Source organism: Bos indicus, chromosome 29 (assembly GCF_029378745.1).
Source record: "Bos indicus isolate NIAB-ARS_2022 breed Sahiwal x Tharparkar chromosome 29, NIAB-ARS_B.indTharparkar_mat_pri_1.0, whole genome shotgun sequence".
In the NCBI taxonomy this organism is placed as follows: Eukaryota; Metazoa; Chordata; class Mammalia; order Artiodactyla; family Bovidae; genus Bos; species Bos indicus.
Window position 1 is genome coordinate 42,322,195 of NC_091788.1, and position 25,440 is coordinate 42,347,634.

At 45.1% G+C, this 25,440-nt stretch overlaps 1 protein-coding gene across 1 annotated transcript; it reads left to right on the forward strand.

Annotated features, from left to right (window-relative positions):
- Positions 1–1,601: 1,601 nt before the first annotated feature.
- On the forward strand, positions 1,602–19,638 carry LOC109554185 (phospholipase A and acyltransferase 3-like). Its single transcript, XM_019954490.2, has 4 exons — positions 1,602–1,688; positions 5,502–5,604; positions 10,734–11,002; positions 18,714–19,638. The coding sequence occupies exons 1-4, from the start codon at positions 1,680–1,682 to the stop codon at positions 18,810–18,812; spliced, it is 480 nt and encodes a 159-aa protein (XP_019810049.2). The 5' UTR covers positions 1,602–1,679; the 3' UTR covers positions 18,813–19,638.
- Positions 19,639–25,440: the final 5,802 nt, after the last annotated feature.

Sequence of the window (25,440 nt, forward strand, 5' to 3'; positions counted from 1 at the left end):
ATCCTTTCCTTCTTCCCCACACTCACACCCACCCCTGCCACCTGCATCCAACCACAAAGTCCAGTCAGTGCCCACCCTGGAAGTTTATCCTGAATTCACTGCCTTGCCCATCTTCCATCCACTGACTTGGTCCAGGCCAGCCCCTACCCTGCCTCTGTGACCCCCTCTACCCTCTGACTGCCCCCAAGACCTCCTATCTCCATCATTCAATCCCCAAATGTCCCCAGTTGTCTAAGACCACAGCTGGGATGGTAACAACAGCTAACAACAGCTAACAATAGCAGATACTAACAAAGGCAGTCAGCTGTGTCTCTACTTAGAAAGGAAATGGACAAGATGAAGGTGCAGAGCACCACAGAGCAAAGCCACACAGGCCCGCCCTTCTGAGAAATATGATACCTTTTCCAGGAATTGACTGAGTTTCAGTAACTCGGGGGCTCTCTACATATCCACAAGCCTGCTTTGCATCCTCCTCCCATTCCCAGTGAGTCAATCGCCCCTGATTTTCCATCCAGATGCTGTCTGATTGTTGGAGAACTGGTTCCTGTCTGTTTGTAGCCTTGAAATAAGTTGGTTTTCACCCAGATGAGAAGCAAGTGAGTGCATCCCATATGTTGATTGGATAGTCAGTAGCCATCCCTCCCCGTGATGCACGTATATACCACAGTCATTCACCTTCTCCCAGGCTCACAATCCTGCTGTTAATCAGGCAGCAGGCAACCCTCCAGCTCCAGTTGATGCACCGTGAGTAGTCTGAAGCTGCTCTGGAAGCCCCTTTCTCTTTGCCCACGATTGGTTTGGAAGGGGAAGCGTGACTCAGTTCTGGCCAGTGAAGAGGAAGAGCAGGCCAGCCAGGGGGTTATAGGAAAGATGTATTCCCTGGAGGAAAAGAAAAAAAAAAAAAGACAAGTGATGAGAAAGATCTTCCTTTAGTGCATTTGGACATCGCCAGGAAAAAATGTGCCCCTTGAGGCTGCTGCAGCCATGGTGACCAGGCAGGGTGTCACTGGGGACACAGCACCAGCATGATGGAAAAGCCTAGGTCCTTAGTGGCCTCGATGAGCTACTGAAATGGATCTGAGTCACCAGCTTCTGTCTTCCTATTACAGAGTCAGTGACTGCCCAGGCTGTCAAAACCTGTTTTAGTTAAGTTCTGCTTCTTGCAGCCAAATGCATCCTACAGGGGCATCGAGGTCCTGGGTCCCACATGCCACGAGGCACCCACCTCCTGAAGGCTTGTCCCGTGGAGTGCAACACCCCATCTGGCCCACCCCATGGCTTCTGCCCCAGTGTTTCCTAGAGTCGTTACAATGGCCTAGAAGGTGTGCTAGGGGGTTGGCACCTCTGAGCCTCTAAATGCCCCTCTTCCTGGAGTAGGAACAGTCATCCAGGATTTTGTTGAAAGAGACCTTGGGTTTCTCAAGCAAGGCCAGATGATAGCACCAGCCTCCTACTCTACTTCCAGGGGGCTTTAAAGTCCCAGCAACTTTATGTTTTGAGGTAGGTAATCATTGACCTTTCCACTTACAGCAAATCATAGTCTCCCTTTAAAAAAAAAAGAAAAAAAGTTTACAGCTTTGTAGTTTTTAAGAAGAGAAGAAAAGTGAAAGCGAAATTCTTAGCTTTAACACAAAAGCTGGTGTGAGAGCAGAAAGATTGCAGTACTGCTCTGGCTTGTGATGGCTTCGGTAAGTCCCCTGAAACTCCCCACCACTGACTCTAAATGAGAGGGCAGCTCCCCTCCTGTAAAGGCCGGATCTTACTCTTCCTAGAGCCTGTCTGGAGATGGCTTTCATAGGAAAATATATTGGTTGTTTAAAACTCCCTTTTCCTGCTGGAACCGCGAGGTCTTGGGGCAGAGTGAGCTTCCTGTCTGCACCCAGTGCAGTGGGGGGTAGGGACTTCCATGGGGAGGAGTGGTGGGTGCTCTGGGGGCCGCAGGGAGGAAGCTGGCATGGCAGCAGAGGGGGCAACCCTGGGACAAGGGAGATGAATGCGGCCCACCTGCTCTGCCTCCTCCATCACCCAAGGCATCAGTCCTGCTGCAGAGAATGCACTTGCATTTCAGCGTTCTGTTACTGAAAAGCTCTCTCCCAAGCAGCCAGTGTTTCTGAATGAGAGAAGTTTCCGTGGGGGGGTAGGCTCCTTACCTAGGGTGCAGCTGGAAAGGAACAAGCCAGATTCCTGCCATCACTGAAAATCAACCAATTCTGGGAAGAGGTGTCATATTTCTAAAGAAAGGAGGGATCAAGCCTCGCTCTGAGCTACTTCATGCCTGGTTCCTGCCCCATTTCCTTTCCAAGTAGAGACACAGCTGATGTTCTGCCTTTTCCCTGTCTGCTGTTGCCAGTACCCTGGCCATGGTCTTAGACATCTGGGATTACTTAGGGATGGAGTGAACAGTCCATCTATATGTTCTCCAGATGGAGACAGGAAGTGGGGTGGGGGTGGGGGGTTCAGGGGTCAGAGGGAGTCACAGGGGCTGCCCCGGACCAAGTCAGTGGACGGGAGATGAGGAGACAGTGAATTCAGGGACAATTTTTAGGGTCAGCCTTCTCAGTTGGACATGAACTTAAGAAAGAAAGGGGAGGTGAGACGAGTCTAAGTTTCTCTGTAGATAATTTTGCTGCTGGGTGTATACACACACACACACACACACACATATATCTATATATTTACAAGCTTGTTTCTCTGTATAGCTCTCCTTTCACTGGCATTTCCTGGGACACAGTGAACTCCTTGAGTCTGTGCACCTACTGGCAGCTTATTGCTTGACCCCATAGTACTCATGTCCAAAATGTCTTTTTCTAATCTATAAACTCCTTGAGGGTTGGGTCTCTGCCTTGCCTTTAAGTCCTGGATTATTCATGGAAAAACTCATTTAAATTCCCCTTTGGGGAGCCCTGTGCTCAGTCGCTCAGTCGTGTCTGACTCTTTGCAACCCCATGAAAGGTAGCCTGCCAGACTCCTCTGTCCATAGGATTCTGCAGGCAAAAATACTGGAGTGAGTTGCCATTTCCTTCTCCACTGAGATCCCTGACAACCTCCTAACTCTCACCCAACAATTAATGTACTTTTTTTTTCTTCTATTCTGGAAAACAAATGAGGTTCATAAATTGTGACCATTGTCCAGTGTTCTGAAATTGGTTCTCAGTAAGGTCTGGGTGACTTCTTCTAGGAAGATAAATTATAGTTACTGCAATAAGATAGCATGACTTGTCTGTAAAATTGCAGCAAAAAAAGATATTTTTCCTGCCACATGGGATACTTCTTGGCAGTTTTAGTGCTTCTATAAATAGAAATGAACTGCCCTTGACCCTGCTTCACAGCCACTAGAGACTGGTGATGAGCTATTCCCACTGCCCATCATTGCTATCCTAGGGGAGGCCATACATGGGGGAGTCCACACTCCCTACTCATCTTTGATGGAGTCTCTCAGTCAGGCCAGAGTTTGGAGGTGGGATGTGGGCAGGCCCCTATGGGTCTGTCCCCTAAGAGCAAGGGGTGAGTGGAAAAGGACAGAGGGCTGGAACAACCTCTGAGGAGCTCTGTCTCCAGGTGTCCCAAAGGGATTTATGGTTGGTTTAGACGAGGGAAGTCCAGATCGGAGTGCCCCTACCTGCAGCTCTTAGCACAGTGTCTGGTATTGGGACCTCAGTACATTGAATGACAATGATCTTGAAAATCTCCTGACTGTTCTCAGGCTCTGGGCCACTGCTCCCATCACAGGGCGGGGCTCTGATGAGTGTTTCAGCATCCTTCCCACCTTCCCCTGCAAACGCACGCAAACCCTCACTCCCACACATGCCCACTGTGATGTAATGAGAAATGTATATTTAGTCTTGGTCCTGGGTTCCTGCCACAGAGCTTCTAAAACCCGAGTAATTTCCTGAGCAGTAGGGTACAGAGGCAGAGAAGACAATGGTAACCCACTCCAATACTCTTGCTTGGAAAATCCCGTGGATGGAGGAGCCTGGTAGGCTTCAGTCCATGGGGTCGCTGAGTCAGACATGACTGAGCGACTTCACTTTCACTTTTCACCTTCATGCATTGGAGAAGGAAATGGCAACCCACTCCAGTGTTCTTGCCTGGAGAATCCCTGGGATGGCGGAGCCTGGTAGGCTGCCGTCTAAGGGGTCGCACAGAGTCAAACACGACTGACGTGACTTAGCAGCAGCAGCAGGGGAGAGAGGAATCCGTTTCATCATTCAGAAGAAGCCCCTTTCAACTGACCAAGTGATCAAAGAGCTGGAAGTAGCATTAATCACCAATGGCCAATGATCTCATCAACGGAGCCTACATAATAAAGCCTCCATAAAACTGCTAAGCTGGGGTGTTGGTGAGAGCGTGGAGGTGCTGGAGAGCAGAGTTCCTTGGAGTGGGCAAGGATGCTCTGAATCCCCCTCTGCCCCACAGCTTGCCCTCTGCATTCCTGAGTTGCATATTTTCTAGTAAATGGGTCATCTAGCAAGTAAACTGTTTTCCTGAGTTCTATGAGCTGTTCCACCAAACCACTGAGCCCAAGGGAGGGGACTGTGGGAACCATCAATTTACAGCCAGTTATTGAGAGCGCAGGAAACAACTTCAACTTGCACCTGGCATCTGAAGCTCAGTCTCCTGGGACTAAGCCTGTAGGGTCTGCGCTGACTCCGAGCCGTGAGTGTCAGAACTGAGTTAAACAGTGGGACACCCAGTCAGTGTGCACCGAGGATTGAACTGCTTAGTGTGGGAAACCCACACATCCGGTGTCAGAAGTAGAGGAGTGAGCACAGTGCAGAGAGAGTTTTCCTTTGCTTGTCACACGCTCATGCACGCACTCTCACCTTTAGGAGGAGCAGCCAGGGGGACATTACTGCCAGAGGCAGACTCCACCTGTCTGCCAGGCTCTGGGTCAGGTAGGGGGAGTGTCTGTGGAATACCATTGCCCCTAGATTTGGCAGCCTCTGCAGGGCCCCCAGGTGGGCAGCTCTAGTCAGATAACCTGTGTGCTTGCCTGACAGTCACTGTGGTGGTCAAGACGATGGCCTGGGAATCAGGCGGCCTAGAGCTGAGTCCTGCTCACATCACTCAGGGGATGGGTGGTTTTACAAAATCTTCTCTCCATCTCTGAGCCTTGATTTCCTCTTTCATCACACGGGGTTCACAACAGTGCCCACCTCATAGGCGGGTTGTGTGAATTTATTGACTATTCCTGTAAAACTGGTCAACAGAGTCTTTGGCTCAGAGTAAGCATTCAGTAAATAATATACTAGAAAGAGAAACAATAATGTAGAAGTCCCAGTGAGGTGTGCACTTTGCAAGTAGTAATGACAGGTGGGCAGGCCCATAGTGCCTGGCAGACATGTGAAGTGGGCCAGGCACCAGCATGGCCGGGCAAACTCGGGAGGACGTCCTGGAGAGCTGTGAGATGAAGGCCGCTGAGCTGCTCCCTCTGGGCTGAGCCCCACCCTTGGTTCCCAGCTTTCCCATCACCTCTAACAGCCTTCTTCTTGGTTTTGCAGCCTGAACCCCAGCCCGGAGACCTGATTGAAATCTTCCGCCCTTTCTACAGACACTGGGCTGTCTACGTTGGCGGTGGATATGTGGTCCACCTGGCACCCTCAAGTAAGGGCACCCAGGGCCTCCACGGTGCTGAGGCTGGAAGCAGAGGGGATGGAGGAGCTGTGGGTAACAGGGGACCCCAATATTCCTCTTGCTCCCCAACTGGCAGTTGGTTCCTGAGTGCTACAAGAAGATATCTAGGTGTAGGGCCATGGTTTTCAAACTCTGCTCCTTGGAACCCAAGGGGTGTGCAGAGAGATTGAGGTGGGATTTCAAGGGGGCAGTTCTACTATAATGCATTGTATATATTATGACCTTGTATAAAATATATTCAACTTTTAACTTTAATCTTCATTAAATAAATCACTTGGAAAGAGCACAGGTGCTTGGGCAGCAGAGGTGACTGTGGATCCAGTTTCATTCTCCACCCTCAGTTTTCTCATCTGTAAACTGAGGTTGAGAATTCTTAACTTGGGGTTTTGTTCTGAGGATTCCCCCACTCCCTTTTCCTAAATTACTTAAATGTGGACAAACCTAAATGCAGTAAAATGCACAATATAGTCAAGTGTATAGTCAATGAATTTTTAAAAATATATCCATCCATGTGACGATGAACAGATCAAAGCCTAGAACATCTCCACGGCCCTTAAAAGCCCCTCATAGCTCTTCAGGACCCTCTCTCCCTCCTGAGAGGCAGCCACTCCCCTAGATCCCCATGCTTTTTTTGCCTGTTCTAGAACTTCAGGGCAACTCTTGTGTCCAGCTCTTTCACTGGCCCCATGAAGTCACCCATGCTGTTCTTACTTCTCCATTGCTGTGTATCCTCAGACAATGGGAATCCCTCAATTTGTTAACCACTCTTCTGCTGATTGGCATTGGATGTTTCAGTTGTAGGCTGCTCTGTGTGTGGATGCTGTGGACATTCTTGGGTGTGTCTTCTGCTGACCTAGGATGGTAGCAAAATCAGTGACCTCATGCGGCATTTACAGAGAAATCAAAGTAACCAGGGTAGAATCACTGTCCCACCCTGATCAACCAAACCACCAATCTCGACATCCACAGAATCTGCCTTTGCCCTTATTTATAAAGACAGCCCCTGGGGTGGACTGGCGCCCTGGACTCCTCCTTTTACTTTCATAAGCATTTTGCCCTCAAATTCCCTCCTGCCTTCTGTGTTGTTCCTCTTGCCTTTGAAACTACTGGAGTATCTCCCACTGGTAAACAAAGACCCCCTTGACCACACATTCTAACTAACTTCCCATGGGGTAGATCTCTTGTCTGCCATGGCCATTGCTGGCTCCTCACTTCCCATCCTCTCTTCTGTTCTGAGGGGTATTTACGCCCCTCCTGGAACAGCTCTTATCAAGACTTCATCAATATCCTGGTTCCACACCTTTTTGCTTCTCTGCAGCATTTAGTATGAGTGACCTCTTTCTATGCTCCCTGGCACTGCCTTTCTTCCTTTCCCTCTAGGCCCTTCCTTGTGGCCTCCTGTGGGAGGGGCGTGGGGTGGGTTCCTCCTCCTCTCCCTTATCTCTCATTTTTACTCCTCCCTCATCTGTGCCCTGGATTCTAATACCTTCTATTTGTTGATGTCTCCCTAACACCACAACCTTAACTTAGGCTTCATCCTGCTCAGCTTCAGACTTGTATAACCTCTTGACTACTTGGCATCTTCACTTAGGTGTCTAACTGGCATATTGAACTTGACACACCTCAGATGGAGGGCTCCAGACGACAACATCATTCAGTTACTTAGACCAAAAGTCTACACATCATTCTTGATCCTTTTCACCCTGTATCTAATCCATCAGGAAATCCTATTGGCTTTATCTCCAAAGCAGACCCTCAATCTGATCACTTCTCAGCATCTCCACTGATGTGCCTGGGGTAAGATACCATGCTCTCTCACCTGATGCTACTGCAGTTCTGCTTGGTCTCTCTGCCTCTTGTCCATGATTGTCAGTCCTTCCTTCACTGGGCAGCCAACATGATCATTGTAAAATATAAATCTGATTATGTCACTCCTCTCCCTAAAATTTCAACTGGCATTTCTGTCACGTATAGAAAAAGTTTCAAATCTGTGCTGTGGCCTCTGAGCCTAGCATGGTCTGGCCCAGGCTGCCTATCTGATCTTCCTCTTCTTCTTCTCTCCTCTTGGGTCTCCAGACTTCACTGGCCTTCTGGCAGCCTTCCTTCCTGAGTCCTTGCTTTTGCTCTCCCTTCTGCTTGTGATGCTCTTTCCTGGCTCTCACCACAGCTGCCTCCCTTTCATCATTCAAGTCTCAACTCACATGGCCATTCCTGGGCATGGCACTCCCCAGCCTGAGCCAGGGCAGCCTCCCCTGGTCATCCTCTCCTGTGTGACTTCACTTAATCTTCCCCACAGCCTTTTCAAAACCTAAAAGTATTTTCTTTGTTCTATTTGTTCACTGTCAATGTCCTTTCACTAGAGTGTATACTAGTTGAGGGCAGGTACGCTGTCAAGTTCATGGAAGGCTTCAGCACCTTGGACAAGACCTGGCACATAGTAGGGCCTCAGTATTGACTGACTGTGCTGAGTGGGTGTAACTGCTGGACCAGAGACAGGAAAGGCATGACAGGGATCTGGGTAGACAGTGTGATACCCGTCACTGGGTGAGAAATGCTCCTTAAAGGGAAAAGATGCTTCTATCTACATCTTCACTTTGGAGCTTCACAGGAATCTTGTGAAATAGGTGAGGCAGCGGGATTGACCTCATACTACTGAGCAAATGGTGGAAGTCAGAGCTGGAAGGAAACTTAGAGAACAGCCCAGTACTAATGAGAGCCAACACTTGCTGGGCACTAACCCTATGCCAGGCACTGGTGGAGGCACCTTACCTAATCTGTTTCTTCAATCCTTGCAGCTCCTCATCCACAGCTGTAGGCACGGGTAGGACTTATTGGACCTGTTCAACAAGGAACTGGGGACTCAGAGAAGTTAAGCAACTTGTCCACAGTCATATAGCAGAGTGTCGCAGTGGTGGGACTCAAACCCTGGCTCTTACTCTGTCTCCTGCCTTTAAACCTGATGCTCTGCTATGAAGTCTGAGGTTCCCCAAATTTCATTCATTGATTATTGGCCATATTCATGTGACCTTTCTCCAATTGTTTAATTGGTATTTTCTTTAATGTTGTTGTTCACTTTCTCAGTCGTGTCCGACTCATTGTGACCCCATGGACTGCAGCATATAAGACTTTCCTGTCCTTCACCATCTCCCAGAGTTTGCTCAAACTCATGTCCATTGAGTCACTGATACCATCCATCTATCTCATCCTCTGTCATCCCCTTCTCCTGCCTTCAGTCTTCCCCAGCATCAGGGTCTTTTCCAATGAGTCAGATCTTTGAGCCAGGGGGCCAAAATGTTGGAGCTTCAGCTTTAACATCAGTCCTTCCAGTGAATATTCAGGATTGATTTCCTTTAGGATTGACTGGTTTCATCTCCTTGCAGCCCAAGGAACTCTCAAGAGTCTTCTCCAACACCAAGTGCAAAAGCATCAATTCTTTGGCACTCAGCCTTTTTTATTGTCCAGCTCTCACATCCATACATGACTACATGGACCTTTGTCAGTGAAGTAATGTCTCTGCTTTTTAAGATGCTGTCTAGGTTTGTCATAGCTTTTCTTCCAAAGAGCAACCGTCCTTTAATTTCATGGCTGCAGTCACCATCCACAGTGATTTTCGAGCCCAAGAAAATAGTCTCTCATGACTAACTTTAAAAAGGAAAATAATTCTTTTAAAAGGAGCCTTAAATTCATAAATTGATGTGTGTTCATTAATCCATCTTAGCTTGTATTTGTGGATTCCCAGCACTGGCTCAGCTAAGTAACGTGATGTGTCTAGACCATGCAGTGATGGAACCAGAATCAGCACCCATTGCTTCTGCCTCTGAGCCTGCGCACACTCTCACCAGGGTGGCACCCAGCATGTGGAGTGTAAGGAAGCCCTCACTGTTGGGTGTTGACTCTGAACTTGCACCTCTGGAGCAGGAATCTCCTGAAATTCTGTGCCCCAGGCACCTTGCTTGCCTCTCCCCAGTCCCAGGATCTTATCTGCCCGCCAAAGGGCTGAAGGTGGATGGGTCTCCAGAGCTCCCCTGACCCAGTTCCCATGCTGACCCTTTCAATAGACTTGGGGCTCAAACACAGCATCTTCTTCTATTTACCTCACTGAATCTATTAAGCACCTCCTGCCCTACTAGGAGAAAATCTGAATTCCTTGATTTTCTAAACCTCAGAGTTGTTCTCAGGGCAGAGGGGTTCAGCCCTCTCTGGAAAGCTGAGCAGAACAGGACCTGGACTCTGATCAGACCCTCTGGCCATTGCTTGTTGCTGTCACATGGCGTCACAGTGCAACATGGGTCCTGCCACATGTAATGGGATGCTTCCCCTCCTGGGAGAGACCAGGGGTTCCCAATCATGGCAGGGTCACAGAGGCTCTCTGAGGGAATGAGTCTCAGCTGTGATGTTCCCTGGGGTACACCTCTTTAATGCAAGCCCAGTTTTCAGTCTTCATACCCTCCCTACATGATATAAGCTGGTGACCTCAACAGGAATCTCTGTGCAGGCACCAGCTTTTGCTCCACACCATCCTGGCCCCTGTATTGACCCCAAATCCCTTTCTTCAAGGCAGCTTTATTTCTGGAAATCTGTTGCACCTTCCAGCCCCTCAGCATTGACCAGGGCTGTGCGAATGTACCCCTCCTTGACTTCCCTGGTGTCACTCCCCTGGGAGCAGCTATGGGGTTTTGGTCCCTTTATTCCCAGAAGGATGGAATCCCCTTCTGCAAAACCATTCAAGTTTTCTGCAGTAATCAGCTTTGTGTGTGTCAGAAAAGTGGAGCCTTTGCAGGGTCACAAACAATTCACACTCTCTTCCCCCAGGGAAGTGGGTGTGCTCAGGGCCCATACTGCACAATCAAGAGGGCCACTGAAGTGTCACAGGGTGTACAAGGCCAGCTTCTCTATGTTAAAAAAAAAATCACAGCAAATCATAGGATTTTACTCCTCCTTATTTCAGATAAGAAAACCAGGGACCAGAGACCACAAGGGTTTTATCCAAGGCCACACCGCTCTGACCCTGACTCATCTGCTCATCCCATTGTGGATGTGGTGGATGCTAGGCTCCCACCAGCCCAAGACCAATCGTGTTCCTCATCCTGAATCCACAGGTGAAATCGCGGGAGCTGGTGGGGCCAGTATCATGTCTGCAGTGGCCGACAGGGCCATAGTAAAGAAGGAACGGCTGTGTGACGTGGTTGGGAGAGATCCGTACAGGGTCAACAACAAGCACGATGACAAGTACAACCCATTCCCTCCCAGCAAAATCGTCCAGTGGGCAGAGGAGCTGGTGGGCCGGGAGTTGTGCTACAGTCTGACCAGTAAGAACTGCGAGCATTTCGTCAATGAGCTGCGCTACGGGGTCTCCCGCAGCGACCAGGTGGGTCCTCAGTGTGTCCCTAGCTCCATGGTCTCTTAGTTTCTTCTTTCTCTGCTGCTTCTCTCACTCAGGTAGGCCACATGCCCCAGACGTTGCCTTAAGATATAGAGGATAATGGTGACAACAGTTAATTCTACATGCCAGGATCGAACTTGAATTGGTTGCTGTATGAGTTCCTGTGGCTGCTGTAACAAATGGCCATAAATTCAGTGGCTTAACACAACACAAATGTATGGTCTTATAGTTCTGGAGGTCAGAAGTCTGAAACAGGTCTCACGGGGCTAACATCAAGGTGTCAGCAAGGCTGTGTTATTTTATAGAGGCTCTCACAGACAACCTGTTTTGTAGTCTTTTCCAGCTTCAAGAGGCTGCCTGTATTTCTTGGCTTGTGGCTCCCTTTCGTCTTCAAAGTTAGAAATGGCTGGTTGAGTCTCTCTCAATTGCATCACTATGATACTGACTCTACTCCTTCCCCCTTCCATCAGAAACTTTGTGATTACATTGGGCTTATCTGGAAATCCAGAATAATCTTCCTACTCTAAGGTAAACTGATTAGCAACCTTAATTCTATCTGCAATATTAATTCTCTCTCTCCATGTAGCATAATGTATTTACAAGTATTCGGAATGAGGACATATTATGGAATTAAGACCTAGACATCTTTGGGGGATATTTTTCTGCCTACCAGTTACTCTTTACACTGGGTACGGTTATTGTCCTGGGAGCTCCTCTTGCTGTTATTCTAGAAAGATTTCCCTCTCTTGTCTCCTGCAGCAGAGCACCATCTTCCATTTCTCATGTCCTCTTTCTTGGTTTGTTGTTATTGTTGAATAGCTAAATTTTGTCTGACTCTTTTCTGACACCATGGACTTTAGCCCCCAGGCTCTTCTGTCCATGGGACTTTCCAGGCAAGAATACTGGAGGGGGTTCCATTTCCTTCTCTAGAGGATCTTCCCAATCCAGGGACCAAACCCATGTCTCCTGCTTTGGCAGGTGGATGCTTTACCAATGAGTCACCTGGGAAGCCCTGTCTTGCTTTACACATTTCTTGTGGTGGAAACTCCTTCAGCAGCTTCCTAAAAAAGGATGCATGGAAGGAGAATTTTTTTGATATCCTGCATGTCTGAATTATTTTTCAATTTACCCTCCCACTTGATTTAATAGTCTGTATAGGTATAGAATTCCAGGGCTTCTCTGGTAGCTCAACTGGTAGAGAATCCTCCTGAAATGCAGGAGACCCTGGTTTGATTCCTGGGTCAGGAAGATCCCCTGGAAAAGGGATAGACTACCTACTGCAGTATTCTTGGGCTTCCCTGGTGGCTCAGACAGGAAAAAATCTGCCTGCAATGTGGGAAACCTGGGTTCAATCCCTGGGTTGGGAAGACCCCCTGGAGGAGGAGGGCCTGGCAACCCACTCTAGTATTCTTGCTTGGAGATTCTCCATGGACAGAGGAGCCTGGTGGGCTATCGTCCATAGGGTCACAAAGAGTTGGACACGACTGAGCAACTAATCACATAGGTATATAATTCTAGGTTAGAAATTGTTTTACTTTAAGATTTTGAAGGCATTCTTCCATTGTCTTCTTGATTCCAGCATTGCTATGATGAAAGCTAAAGTAATTCTGATTCCTGATCATTTCTCGGTTTCCTGTTTTTCTCTCCTGCTCTAGAAGATGTAATGTCTTGTCTTTACCCAGTGTTCTAAAATCTCACACTAAGGTGCCTTGGCATAGGTCCTCTTTTATCTTCAAAGCACCATTTCAATCTGAAAACATATATCCTTTTGGTCCTAGTAAATTTTCATGAGTTATTTCACTCTTGCTTCCCCGCCTCTGAGTTTCCGCTAGTCCCTCTTTTTGGAAAGTTTATTATTCAAAGGTCATACTGACTGGATTATTCCTTCATTTTTACCTTGGAAGCTGTTTTCTATACCTTCATCTTTTCTGCTGTTCCTTCTGAGAGATTTCCCCAAATTTATTTCTAAAATGTCTATTGAGTTTGTAATTTCCATCATATTTTTATTTTCTGAGAATTGCTTTTATTCTCTAAATATTCCATTATTTTTAATAGCACTGTGTTCTTCTTTATTGTTGATGTTGTTTAGTCACTAAGTCATATTTTATTCTTTTGCAGCCCCATGGGCCATAGTCCACCAGGTGCCTCTGTCCATGGGATTTCCCAGGCAAGAATCCTGGAGTGCCTCCTCCAGGGGATCTTCCCAACCTTCGGTTCAGTTCAGTCGCTTAGTCATGTCCGACTCTTTGCGACCCCATGAATCTCAGCACGCCAGACCTCCCTGTCCATCACCAACTCCCGGAGTTCACTCAAATTCATGTCCATCGAGTCAGTGATGCCATCCAGCCATCTCATCCTCTGTTGTCCCCTTCTTCTCTTGCCCCCAATCGCTCCCAGCATCAGGGTCTTTTCCAATGAGTCAGCTCTTCACATCAGATGGCCAAAGTATTGGAGTTTCAGCTTTATCATCAGTCCTTCCAATGAACACCTAGGACTGATCTCCTTTAGGATGGACTTGTTGGATCTCCTTGCAGTCCAAGGCACTCACAAGAGTCTTCTCCAACACCACAGTTCAAAAGCATCAATTCTTTGGCGCTCAGCTTTCTTCACAGTCCATGTCTCATGTGCATATATGATGACCGGAAAAAACCATAGCCTTGACTAGACGGACCTTTGTTGGCAAAGTAATATCTCTGCTTTTTAATAGGTATCTAGGTTGGTCATAACTTTCCTTCCAAGGAGTAAGCGTCTTTTAATTTCATGGCTGTGATCACCATCTGCAGTGATTTTGGAGCCCCAAAAAATAAAGTCTGACACTGTTTCCACTGTTTCCCCATCTATTTCTAATGAAGTGATGGGACCAGATGCCACAGTCTTCATTTTCTGAATGTTGAGTTTTAAGCCAACTTTTTCACTCTCCTCTTTCACTTTCATCAAGAGGCTTTTTAGTTCTCTTCACTTTCTGCCATAAGGGTGGTCTCATCTGCATATCTGAGGTTATTGATATTTCTCCCGGCAATCTTGATTCCAGCTTGTGCTTCTTCCAGCCCAATGTTTGTCATGATGTACTCTGCATATAAGTTAAATAAGCAGGTGACAGTACACAGCTTTGACATACTCCTTTTCCTATTTGGAAGCAGTCTGTTGTTCCATGTCCAGTTCTAACTGCTGCTTCCTGACCTACATATAGGTTTCTCAAGAGGCAGATCAGGTGGTCTGGTATTCCCATCTCTTTCAAAATTTTCCACAGTTTATTGTGATCCACACAGTCAAAGCCTTTGGCATAGTCAATCAAGCAGAAACAGATGTTTTTCTGGAACTCTCTTGCTTTTTCAATGCTCCAGCAGATGTTGGCAGTTTGATTTCTGGTTCCTCTGGCTTTTCTAAAGCCAGCTTGAACATCTGGAAGTTCACAGTTCACATATTGCTGAAGCCTAGCTGGAGAATTTTGAGCATTACTTTACTAGCGTGTGAGATGAGTGCAATTGTGTGGTAGTTTGAGCATTCTTTAGTATTGCCTTTCTTTGGGATTGGAATGAAAACTGACCTTTTGCAGTCCTGTGGCCACTGCTGAGTTTTCCAAATTTCCTGGCACATTGAGTGCAGCACTTTCACAGCCTTATCTTTCAGGATTTGAAATAGCTTAACTGGAATTCCATCACCTACACTAGCTTTGTTCATAGTGATGGTTTCTAAGGCCCACTTGACTTCACATTCCAGGATGTCTGGATCTAGGTCACTTTCACACCATCATGATTATCTGGGTCATGAAGATCTTTTTTGTTGCCCTGCTTCATTCTGTACTCCAAGGCCAAATACAGTTCTGTGTATTCCTGCCACCTCTTCTTAATATCTTCTGCTTCTGTTAGGTCCATACCATTTCTGTCCTTTATCGAGCCCATCTTTGCATGAAATGTTCCCTTGGTATCTCTAATTTTCTTGAAGAGATCTCTCGTCTTTCCCATTATGTTGTTTTCCTCTATTTCTTTGCATTGATTGCTGAGAAAGGCTTTCTTATCTCTCTTTGCTATTCTTTGGAACTCTGCATTCAGATGTTTATATCTTTCCTTTTCTCCTTTGCTTTTCACTTGTCTTCTTTTTACAACTATTTGTAAGGCCTCTCAGACAGCCATCTTGCTTTTTTGCATTTCTTTTCCATGGGGATGGTCTTGATCCCTGTCTCCTGTACAATGTCACAAACCTCCATCCATAGTTCATCAGGGACTCTATCTATCAGATCTAGTCCCTTAAATCTATTTCTCGCTTCCACTGTATAATCATAAGGGATTTGGTTTAGGTCATACTTGAATGGTCTAGTGGTTTTCCCCACTGTCTTCTATTTGATTCTAAATTTGGCAAAGAGGAGTCATGATCTGAGCCACAGTCAGCTCCCAGTCTTGTTTTTGCTGACTGTATAGAGCTTCTCCATCTTTGGCTGCAAAGAATATAATCAATCTGATTTCGGTGTTGACCATCTGGTGATGTCCATGTGTAGAGTCTTCTCTTGTGTTGTTGGAAGAGGGTGTTTGCTTTGACCAGTGCGTTCTCTTAGCAAAACTCTATTAACCTTTGCCCTGCTTCATTCCATACTCCGAGGCCAAATTTGCCTGTTACTCCAGCTGTTTCATGACTTCCTACTTTTGCATTCCCATCACCTATAATGAAAAGGACATCTTTTTTGGGTGTTAGTTCTAAAAGGTCTTGTAGGTTTTCATAGAACCGTTCAACTTCAGCTTCTTCAACGTTACTGGTTGGGGCATAGGCTTGAATTACTGTGATATTGAATGGTTCGCCTTGGAAACAAACAGAGATCATTCTGTCGTTTTTGAGATTGCATCCAAGTACTGCATTTCAGAATCTTTGGTTGACCATGATGGCTACTCCATTTCTGCTAAGGGATTCCTGCCCACAGTAGTAGATATAATGGTCATTTGAGTTAAATTCACCCATTCCAGTCCATTTTAGTTCACTGATTCCTAGAATGTCGACATTCACTCTTGCCATCTCCTGTTTGGCCACTTCCAATTTGCCTTGATTCATGGACCTGACATTCCAGGTTCCTGTGCAATATTGCTCTTTACAGCATCGAACCTTACTTCTATCACCAGTCACATCCACAACTGGGTATTGTTTTTGCTTTGGCTCCATCCCTTCATTCTTTCTGGAGTTATTTCTCCACTGATCTCCAGTAGCATATTGGGCACCTACCGACCCAGGGAGTCCCCCTTTCAGTATCCTATCATTTTGCCTTTCATACTGTTCATATTTCCCAACCTAGGGATCCTGAATTGCCAGGTGGATTCTTTACCACTGAGCCACCAGGAAGTCCCTCTTCTTTACTGTATACATTCCATTGTCTAAAGACAGGTTTTTTAAGATGTTATCTTTTCTTTCTCCAGATTGCATTTTCCTTCTTGTTTTGCTCTCTGTCTTCTATTTCAGTGGTCCTGCTAGATGTCTGGTACATCTGGATTGTGGGCTCATGATTAAGAGTAGGGGACTTGCGGAGTGAGATCAGAGGGCACAGTGGCTTGTTGACTTTGACTTTCACTTCAGAGTAGACTGGGAACCCTCATATTGGTACCTTTCATTGTTTTCACTTGGGCCAGTCCGATTCCCCAGAAAAGTTTTCCTGACTCTTATGTAGAGGGTAAAGTACTGGGAGCAGAGGGGATGGGAAGTCCAAGAGTCTCCATTTAGCACATTTATGGCCTCTCAATCCCTTTTTGGAGGTATGATACCCACACCCTCACATGTGCTTCTGTTTTCAGACCCCCAAATCTTCTGATTTTCATTGTGGTTAAGGAGGGGCCTCAGTTCTCTCTCTCTTTCATCCACTTCCAGAAGTACCTGGTGATGTCAATATGTGATCTTCTTCAGGGATTCTGTTGTATACAGTTAGCCCCTGACATATAAACATTCAAGTTTTGAACTTTCAAAGATGCTAACTTGTGTTCCAGCAAAGTCAGGAATGAGTGACATTGAAGCTTGCCCTCCATCTCCTATTCCTGACAGTTCAACCATCTCCACCTCCTCTCCCTCGTCCAGTCAGTAACTCTTCTTGTTGTTCACGTGACACCAGCCCCTGGATGCCAGCTGTCGTTCTTCACTACTGTCCTTTTCAACATACTATACTGTAAGATTAAAAATATATCAGAGGTTTTGCCATATTGTAAAGTTAAAAAATAAAATAAAAAATATATATCAGAGGGACATCCCTGGTGATTCCAGTGGTAAAGAATTCACCTGCAAATGTAGGGGACACAGGTTTGATCCCTGGTCCAGGAGGATCCCCTGTGCCACAACTGCTGAGCCCAAAACTACTGAGCCCAAGTTTAGAGCCTATGCTCCACAACAGAAAGGAGTCCCCACTTCCTGCAACTCAAGAAAGTCTGAACACAGCAATGAAGACCAGTGCAGTCAAAAATAAATGAATAAATATTGTTTTTAAATGTATGAGAACTCTATTTAAAGGATGGCTCAGATGGTAAAGAATCTGCGTTCAATGCAGGACACTGGGGTTCGATTCCTAGGTTAGGAAGTCTCGCTTGAGAAGGGAGTGGCAATCTACTCCAGTATTCTTGCCTGGAGAATTCCATGGACACAGGAGCCTGGCAGGCTGCAGTCCATGAGGTTGCAAAGAAACAGACACAACTGAGCAGCTAAAGCTTGCACTTTCAATAAGTATCTTTGAGTGTGATAATAAAGAATTTAAAGTAAAATTTTTGAAGTAAAAAAAAATGTGTTCTTTATTCTTTGTTTTTGTTTTTTATGTATTTTTTGTGTGAAAAGTATTATAAATCTTTTACAGTACAGTACTGTATAGTTCATTGTGTTACTTGGGTACCTAAGCTAACTTTGTTGAACTTATAAACAAATTGGACTTAAGAACGTGCTCTCAGAACTGACCAGGTTAGTGTGTAGGGGACTTATTGTATTTAGGATTAATATTCAGCTTTTTCCACAGCTGCCTTAGCTTTTAGTGTTCTCTGAGTCCTAGTGGAATTGTGCCTAAAATTAATGTCTTACTTTATTTTTATTTGGAATTCAGGAAGGAGTGAAATTTGATACATGTTCTGTTTTTACCCTGAAACTTTCTCTTATTTTTGCTGTTTTTTTTTCTACTACAGGCAATATAAGTAAGGTATCTTAATAATTTAAAGTATAACATCACCACTCTTTTTCATAGTTGAGTCATTTATTGAAGAACGTGCAGAGAGCACTTGGCGTCTGGCAGGTCTGGGCACTGGGGATACACCAAAGATGAAGACAAGGGAGGGCTCTGTTAGGACCCAGGTCAGAGTTCATTGAGGAGGATTCAATAGCAATTCCTCTTCAACTTTATACGTATCTCAAGAGCTCCCTGTTGATCAGCCAGGATTTCAACCATCTGGCTTCATCTCACTGTCCTTTCCACAGTCACCCTCTGGGGATCTGTCTGCTTTAAAAACCCACAGGCTGAAGGGAATTTCCTTCTTTAGGCCTGTGTATGTCATTGGCCAGCTGCCCCATTCACAAATTCCTTCCTCAAGCTGCCCTCCTCTCTGCACTTCCCTGCCAATACTTGTTGACTCCTGAGTTTGTCAAGGAGGCTATGAGGCACATGAAGCTCCCTGAGCTGGACATCCTTGTTGAATGTACAGTGTGTACTCAGCTTACTGACACAGAGTCTGACTCACTCTCCTGTCTCTTGCAGGTCAGAGATGCTGTCACAGCAGCTACCATCTCTGGAGTGGGCCTGATAGCCCTATCCGCTGGAATCATGTTCTCAAGAAACAAGAAGCAAAGTCAGTGACCTGAAGGGAGTGTCTTGTCAGCAGTGACATTATACATTGAGGGGAGTCTTGTTTCGCTAGACAGTTTTGAGAGAGTTAACAGGCAGGTTCATAGGGAGTTCAAGGCCCCTTTAAGGAGGAAGTAAACTTTCTTTCTTTTTCATATTCTTTTGCCTTAGTCTCGTAGGCTCAGTAAGCTATGATATATCTTTCCAAGGATGGGCTAATTTGAAAAGCTCTGTGTTAATTTTGCAACAGTCTATTTCATTTGAAAACTGGCCTTTTAAGCATAATATATCTTACTGCTGGGTATGCTTTTCTCAGACTCTATGTTAGTCATTATATGTCTCTATGTTAGTCATTATAACTGTAACAAATGTTGCCTGGGAGCCTGTTTCCTCACTGCTTACACAGCCATAACACATCTCTCTCAGGGACAGAGTACTTGAAACCCGTTATTCCAGACTAGTTTTGGGCCAACGCTATCTCAAGATGTATGCTGTGGAGAGGGTCTGGATAAAACTTTCTCAGTCTTGAGGCATTCTTTTTATCTAGTCTCAGCAACCAGTTGAAAAGTATATAATGCCCTGCTTAAACTACTGAGGTGGGTGCTCTTTCTACCCCCTTTTGATACCTATGTCAGAAGCTTTCTCTGTCCTTTTACATTAAACAAAAATCTTTGCTGCACAAAGCTCTGAGTGACTGAGACTGCATCTTTGGTCCCAGAGTTAAATCTCCTTTGGAGACCACAAATTCGACACCAAACACCATAAGCTATCAGATTCTGGTCTGGTTTGTGGATTTCATTTTTTCTTACAATAATAAAAGTTCAGTTCAGTTCAATCACTCAGTCGTGTCCGACTCTTTGTGACCCCATGAATCACAGCACGCCAGGCCTCCCTGTCCATCACCAACTGCTGGAGTTCACTCAGACTCACATCCATCGAGTCAGTGATGCCATCCAGCCATCTCATCCTCTGTCATCCCCTTCTCCTCCTGCCCCCAATCCCTCCCAGCATCAGAGTCTTTTTCAATGAGTCAACTCTTCGCATGAGGTGGCCAAAGTACTGGAGTTTCAGCTTCAGCATCATTCTTTCCAAAGAAATCCCAGGGCTGATCTCCTTCAGAATGGACTGGTTGATCTCCTTGCAGTCCAAGGGACTCTCAAGAGTCTTCTCCAACACCACAGGTCCGTGTGAGATGAGTGCAATTGTGCAGTAGTTTGAGCATTCTTTGGCATTGCCTTTCTTTGGGATTGGAATGAAAACTGACCTTTTCCAGTTCTGTGGCCACTGCTGAGGTTTCCAAATTTGCTGGCACATTGAGTTCAGCACTTTCACAGCATCATCTTTCAGGATTTGAAATAGCTCAACTGGAATTCCATCACCTCCACTAGCTTTGTTCGTAGTGATGCTTTCTAAGGCCCACTTGACTTCACATTTCAGGATGTCTGGCTCTAGGTCAGTGATCACACCATCATGATTATCTTGGTCTTGAAGATCTTTTTTGTACAGTTCTTCTGTGTATTCTTGCCACCTCTTCTTAATATCTTCTGCTTCTGTTAGGTCCATACCATTTCTGTCCTTTATCGAGCCCATCTTTGCATGAAATGTTCCCTTGGTATCTCTAATTTTCTTGAAGAGATCTCTAGTCTTTCCCTACCAGGGTCCAGCCCCGGTGGATCCAGGGAATTCGAAGGGGAGACAGCATCGGCGATCAGGATATGACAGAATTAAAAATATAAAGAGTGGTTAAATAAGGATAGCTCAGTGAGAAAATTCAGTGGAGAAAAGAGGCTGAATAACTTGGTTTATGTGGAAAGCTAATAAAATTCCAAAATAAGGAATTTACATCACCTACCTAGGCCGCAGGCATCCTCTTGTTCTCCCGAAGGAGAGGAGATACTAAGGCCTCCCCGGTCAGATCTTAGAAGCCCAGGCAAAATTAGTAGGCTTGACGAGCCTCCATGCCCCAGATGGGAATTCAGCAAGAAGGTGAGAGAAAGAACGACATGGGGAGACCAAGTTTTGGTGAACAAGGCCCACACTTTATTTTCCAAAGTAGTTTTTATACCTTAAGTTGTGCATGGAGGATAATGGGGGAAGGGGTAGAGTTAGCAGTAAGCCAGGCTTTCTTCCTGAAAACTTATCATATGCAAAAGTTTAGGTGAATTACATCATCTTCTGGCCAAGAGGCCTGTTAACATTTTAAGATCCTTTCTTCAGAAAACTTATTTTTCTCTAAAGGTGATTATTCTAAAGTCAGGTGCCACCCTCCAAAAGCATTAGATAGAGTTGCATTCCTATAGGGCAAAGGTGTGGTGGGCTATAACAAGAAAAGAATTAACTCAAGGGTCCAAGGTTACAAACATTAAAGGTACTACTTACATTCCTATACACCAATTATATTCATCAATACACTCACAGAGACACAGTAAGTAATGGATATGGAAACTTAGCAGCAAACATTGACCCAGCAAGTGAAAAACCCTTCACCAATACAATTTCTAATCAATCTTTTAACTGCTCAAAGGAATCTGTATTTAGACAGTTTAGAACATCTCATGCGTCTCATGGTTGGGAGGCTGTGAACAATCACATGTGGCCGGAATACCTTCAGAGGAGTTTGTAGGTTGAAACACTCTTGTCACGCCCAGAAACTTTATCAACTAGAGGTGTAAGTTAACTCCTTTTCAGAGAGAGGTGGTGGGGGACAGCCCCCGTAAAGTCACAGGTGTAGGTGAGAGCACAAAGCAGTAAAGTAGGCAGGCTCTGGTTTTGGGGGTAGATGTTCGAGAATTTCCAGGGGGACTCCTGAGGCTCGATCCCGCCTTTGCATGTGCCCAGCCTCCTTCCTCATGACCTTTGCCACTGGCGGAGTTCCTCATGCTGGCTCCCGGCATTTCCCATTCTGTTGTTTTCCTCTATTTCTTTGCATTGATGGCTAAGGAAGGCTTTCTTATCTCTTTTTTCTATTCTTTGAAATTCTGCAAATAATAAAACAAAACCCAATAAGGGAGGATTTTATTGGGGGACATGCATCGAGAACTGCCTGGCATGAAGTCTGTTGAGGTTGCAGTGAGGCTCTGTTCCTGCTGATGCCAGGCTGTGCTCTGGCTCTTTTGTGATTTTCTCTCACTTTCGATTTGTGGGCTGTGTTCTTTACCTGTAGGAAACAAAGTCCAGCTCTGGATATTTCAAGTAATGGGTGTTTCCAGTTGTGTAGGAACAGGTCAGCAGCAAGACAGACAGACAAACCTGACTCATATGCAAGAACAGGAACCAAGGGAAACCAGACTCTTGACCTGGAACTAGACCCAGGCCGGCTTCCAGGAGTCAGCAGCTGGAGTCTGTAGATGTCCAATGGGGCTCAAACCAAACCAAACCACAGCCATAATGAAAATTATACGCTGTGGCCAATCTTGTTTAAAACCTCCCCTGCTCTCCACAGCTTTTCTCTGCCTTATCACTTCAACCCTCTAGTGATCCTGCATCCTCTCTTCTTGGGGCTTTCATGGCCCCCAAGTCTCTGATCCCACACCCACTCTTGTGGCTTCTCTTCCCACATCCGTTTAGCTCCATCCCTACCCTGGCCTGAGAGGAGCTCCTAGCACAAGCTCCTGAGAAAGAATCTGATTGGCTCACTCACCACACTGAGCTGTCTACCAATTGGTTGACTGCCATTGGGTCAGGTGGCCCCACTAGACCGATCAGCTCTGCCCAGTGGAGCCAGGTCACATGGTACAAGGCTGTCTCAGACCTTATGGAGTATGGTTGTGGATGGTCCTATACCTGACCTGCCTGCTGCTGAGGCCTCTGGAGAGGGCTTAGTGAAGGAGGTACGACCATTCCTGGTTGGACCTTTGAGATTTGCTGCTATCACTCACTGGGCTTGGCAAATGCTCAAAGTGACCATTTTCCTGAAAAGAGCTTTCATGCATTCCTCAGAAGCACCCTGATGGGGCCAATTTGTCCTTCAGTCCACAGAACAAGTCTTCTCCTCCATCTAGTTGCCAGTGTTTCCTTGATCAGCTCTGCTTGTATAGGGACCATCTGTCTGTGGAATCCTGGACAGATCTTATAAATGGCCCCTTGCCAGCTCCCTCCTGCTTGGACCATATCTGGCCTAGGATAAGCTTGTGCCTTTTTATGCCCCAGTGTTGATAAAGAATAATTTTCACCCAGTGTAGTTTTTCTTTTTCTTTTTTAGTTCAGCCCTATTGATGTAACATGTCATGCCAGCTCTCAAGCTCCCCAAACCCAAGAGACACAGGCCAAACATAAAAGAGTGGGTATCTTAGAGCCCCTTCTCTCACATGGGGCAGAATGTGATGTGGACACATAGATATAAACCTCCAAACTAGCTATGTAGGAAAGGAGGAATGAGGAAAACTAAACACAAGAAAGCAAGTCAGAATGGCTGTGATCCAAAAATCTACAAGCAATAAATGCTGGAGAGGGTGTAGAGAAAAGGGAACCCTCTTATACTGTTGGTGGGAATGCAAACTAGAACAGCCACTATGGAGAACAGTGTGGAGATTCCTTTAAAAACTGGAAATAGAACTGCCTTATGATCCAGCAATCCCACTGCTGGGCATACACACTGAGGAAACCAGAAGGGAAAGAGACACGTGTACCCCAATGTTCATCGCAGCACTGTTTATAATAGCCAGGACATGGAAGCAACCTAGATGTCCATCAGCAGATGAATGGATAAGAAAGCTGTGGTACATATACACAATGGAGTATTACTCAGCCATTAAAAAGAATACATTTGAATCAGTTCTGATGAGGTGGATGAAACTGGAGCCTATTATACAGAGTGAAGTAAGCCAGAAAGAAAATCACCAATACAGTATACTAACGCATATATATGGAATTTAGAAAGATGGTAACAATAACCCTGTGTACGAGACAGCAAAAGAGACACTGATGTATAGATCAGTCTTATGGACTCTGTTGGAGAGGTAGAGGGTGGGAAGATTTGGGAGAATGGCATTTAAACATGTATAATATCATGTATGAAATGAGTTGCCAGTCCAGGTTCGATGCACGATACTGGATGCTTGGGGCTTGTGCACTAGGACGACCCAGAGGAATGGTATGGGGAGGGAGGAGGGAGGAGGGTTCAGGATGGGGAGCGCATGTAGACCTGTGGAGGATTCATTTTGATGTTTGGCAAAACTAATACAATATTGTAAAGTTTAAAAATAAAATAAAATTTTTAAAAAAAAGAAAGCAAATCAAAACACCCAGTTCCATTTAAAAATAAATAAAACACAAAAACTGTGGTGGGTAGAAAGAACCAGATAAGATGGAAGAACCAATTCCGAATGTATTAGTCATGACCATAAATAGAAATGGATTAAACTTGACAAACTTGCAAAGTAAAAGCAAACATTACACTGGATTAGAAAACTAATGCAGGGAACACTGTTTACAGCAGATAAAATGAAATATAAGAAGGCAAATTAAAATGATGGACATTTTACATGGCAACTCATCTGATGTCTTTAAAATGTTAATTTTATCAAGAAGAAAAATTGAGGGTGTGTATAAATTGTCCTAGATGGAAAAACATGTTGGAGGCAAAACAATTAAATATGAAAAATGATGATAAAACAATCTGGAATAACTCGGGAAATTTAAATATGGAATGAGTATTTTACAATATTAAAAATTATGAATTTTATTAAATGTGATAGGCATGAAATTTTATGTAAAGCACATGATCCAGTTTAAAAATAGATGCAGATAAAGCAAATTATGACAAAAAATAAATTTTTAATCCATGCACTGGATATATGAATAGTCATTGTACTAGTCTTTCTAGTATTTTGTGTATATTAAAATTTTCACATAAAACATCTTAAAATTTTCGAAATTTGTACTTGAAAATTTATATAAAACTTTCAAAATGGCTTCAATAAATTATATAATTATTTTTAATTACAAGATATGCTAGGCCAGTACTAACTAAAAATTGGTTGATTAGTAATACTAATTAGCTAAAAGCTTGTATAGCACTTTCATATCTTATATATCAGCTTTAAAGCAAAAATGAGTACTAGACAGAAAGAGGATAAAAAGTGTGGCATAATAAGAAATACACTTGGTCCTTGTCCTTGGTTCTGGGCCAGAGCTCCTAAAACCCTCAGAATTTCCCGAGTGATAGGCTTGTCTTTTGCTATTTCTAAGGAACCCCTTTGATCAACCTGAGTTTGTGCTAATGGGGTGACTTACACCCTAAGATAGCCTTACGATGGGGCTGGTCATCGGAAAGACCCAGTGATTAGAGGGTTGGAAATTTCAGGCTACAGATCTCTAAGAAGGGAACATGGGAGGGGGTGCTGAAGATTAAGCTCTGTAAAAACTGTTCAGTGAGGAGACTTGAACTTCCTGGTGGTGAACATACCAAGGTATCTGGAGAGTGGCTGCCTGAAGAGGACAGGGAAGCTGCTTGCCTCCTCTGCCCCCACGCCTTTTTCTATGCATCTTTCCACTTAGTGGTTCCTGAGTTGTATCCATTACAATAAATCACTAAACATAATTAAAGTGCTTTCCTGAGTTCTGTGAGCTTCTCTAGTAAATTACTGAACCATCGGAGGGGTTGTGGGAACCTGTGATTTTTAATCCATTGTCAGAAATA

Bases quoted from the DNA above. Each gene is read 5' to 3' on its own strand.
- LOC109554185 (XM_019954490.2), top strand. The intron at 5,605-10,733 runs GTAAGGGCACCC...CTGAATCCACAG, and splicing joins GGTCCACCTGGCACCCTCAA to GTGAAATCGCGGGAGCTGGT. The intron at 11,003-18,713 runs GTGGGTCCTCAG...TGTCTCTTGCAG, and splicing joins GGGTCTCCCGCAGCGACCAG to GTCAGAGATGCTGTCACAGC.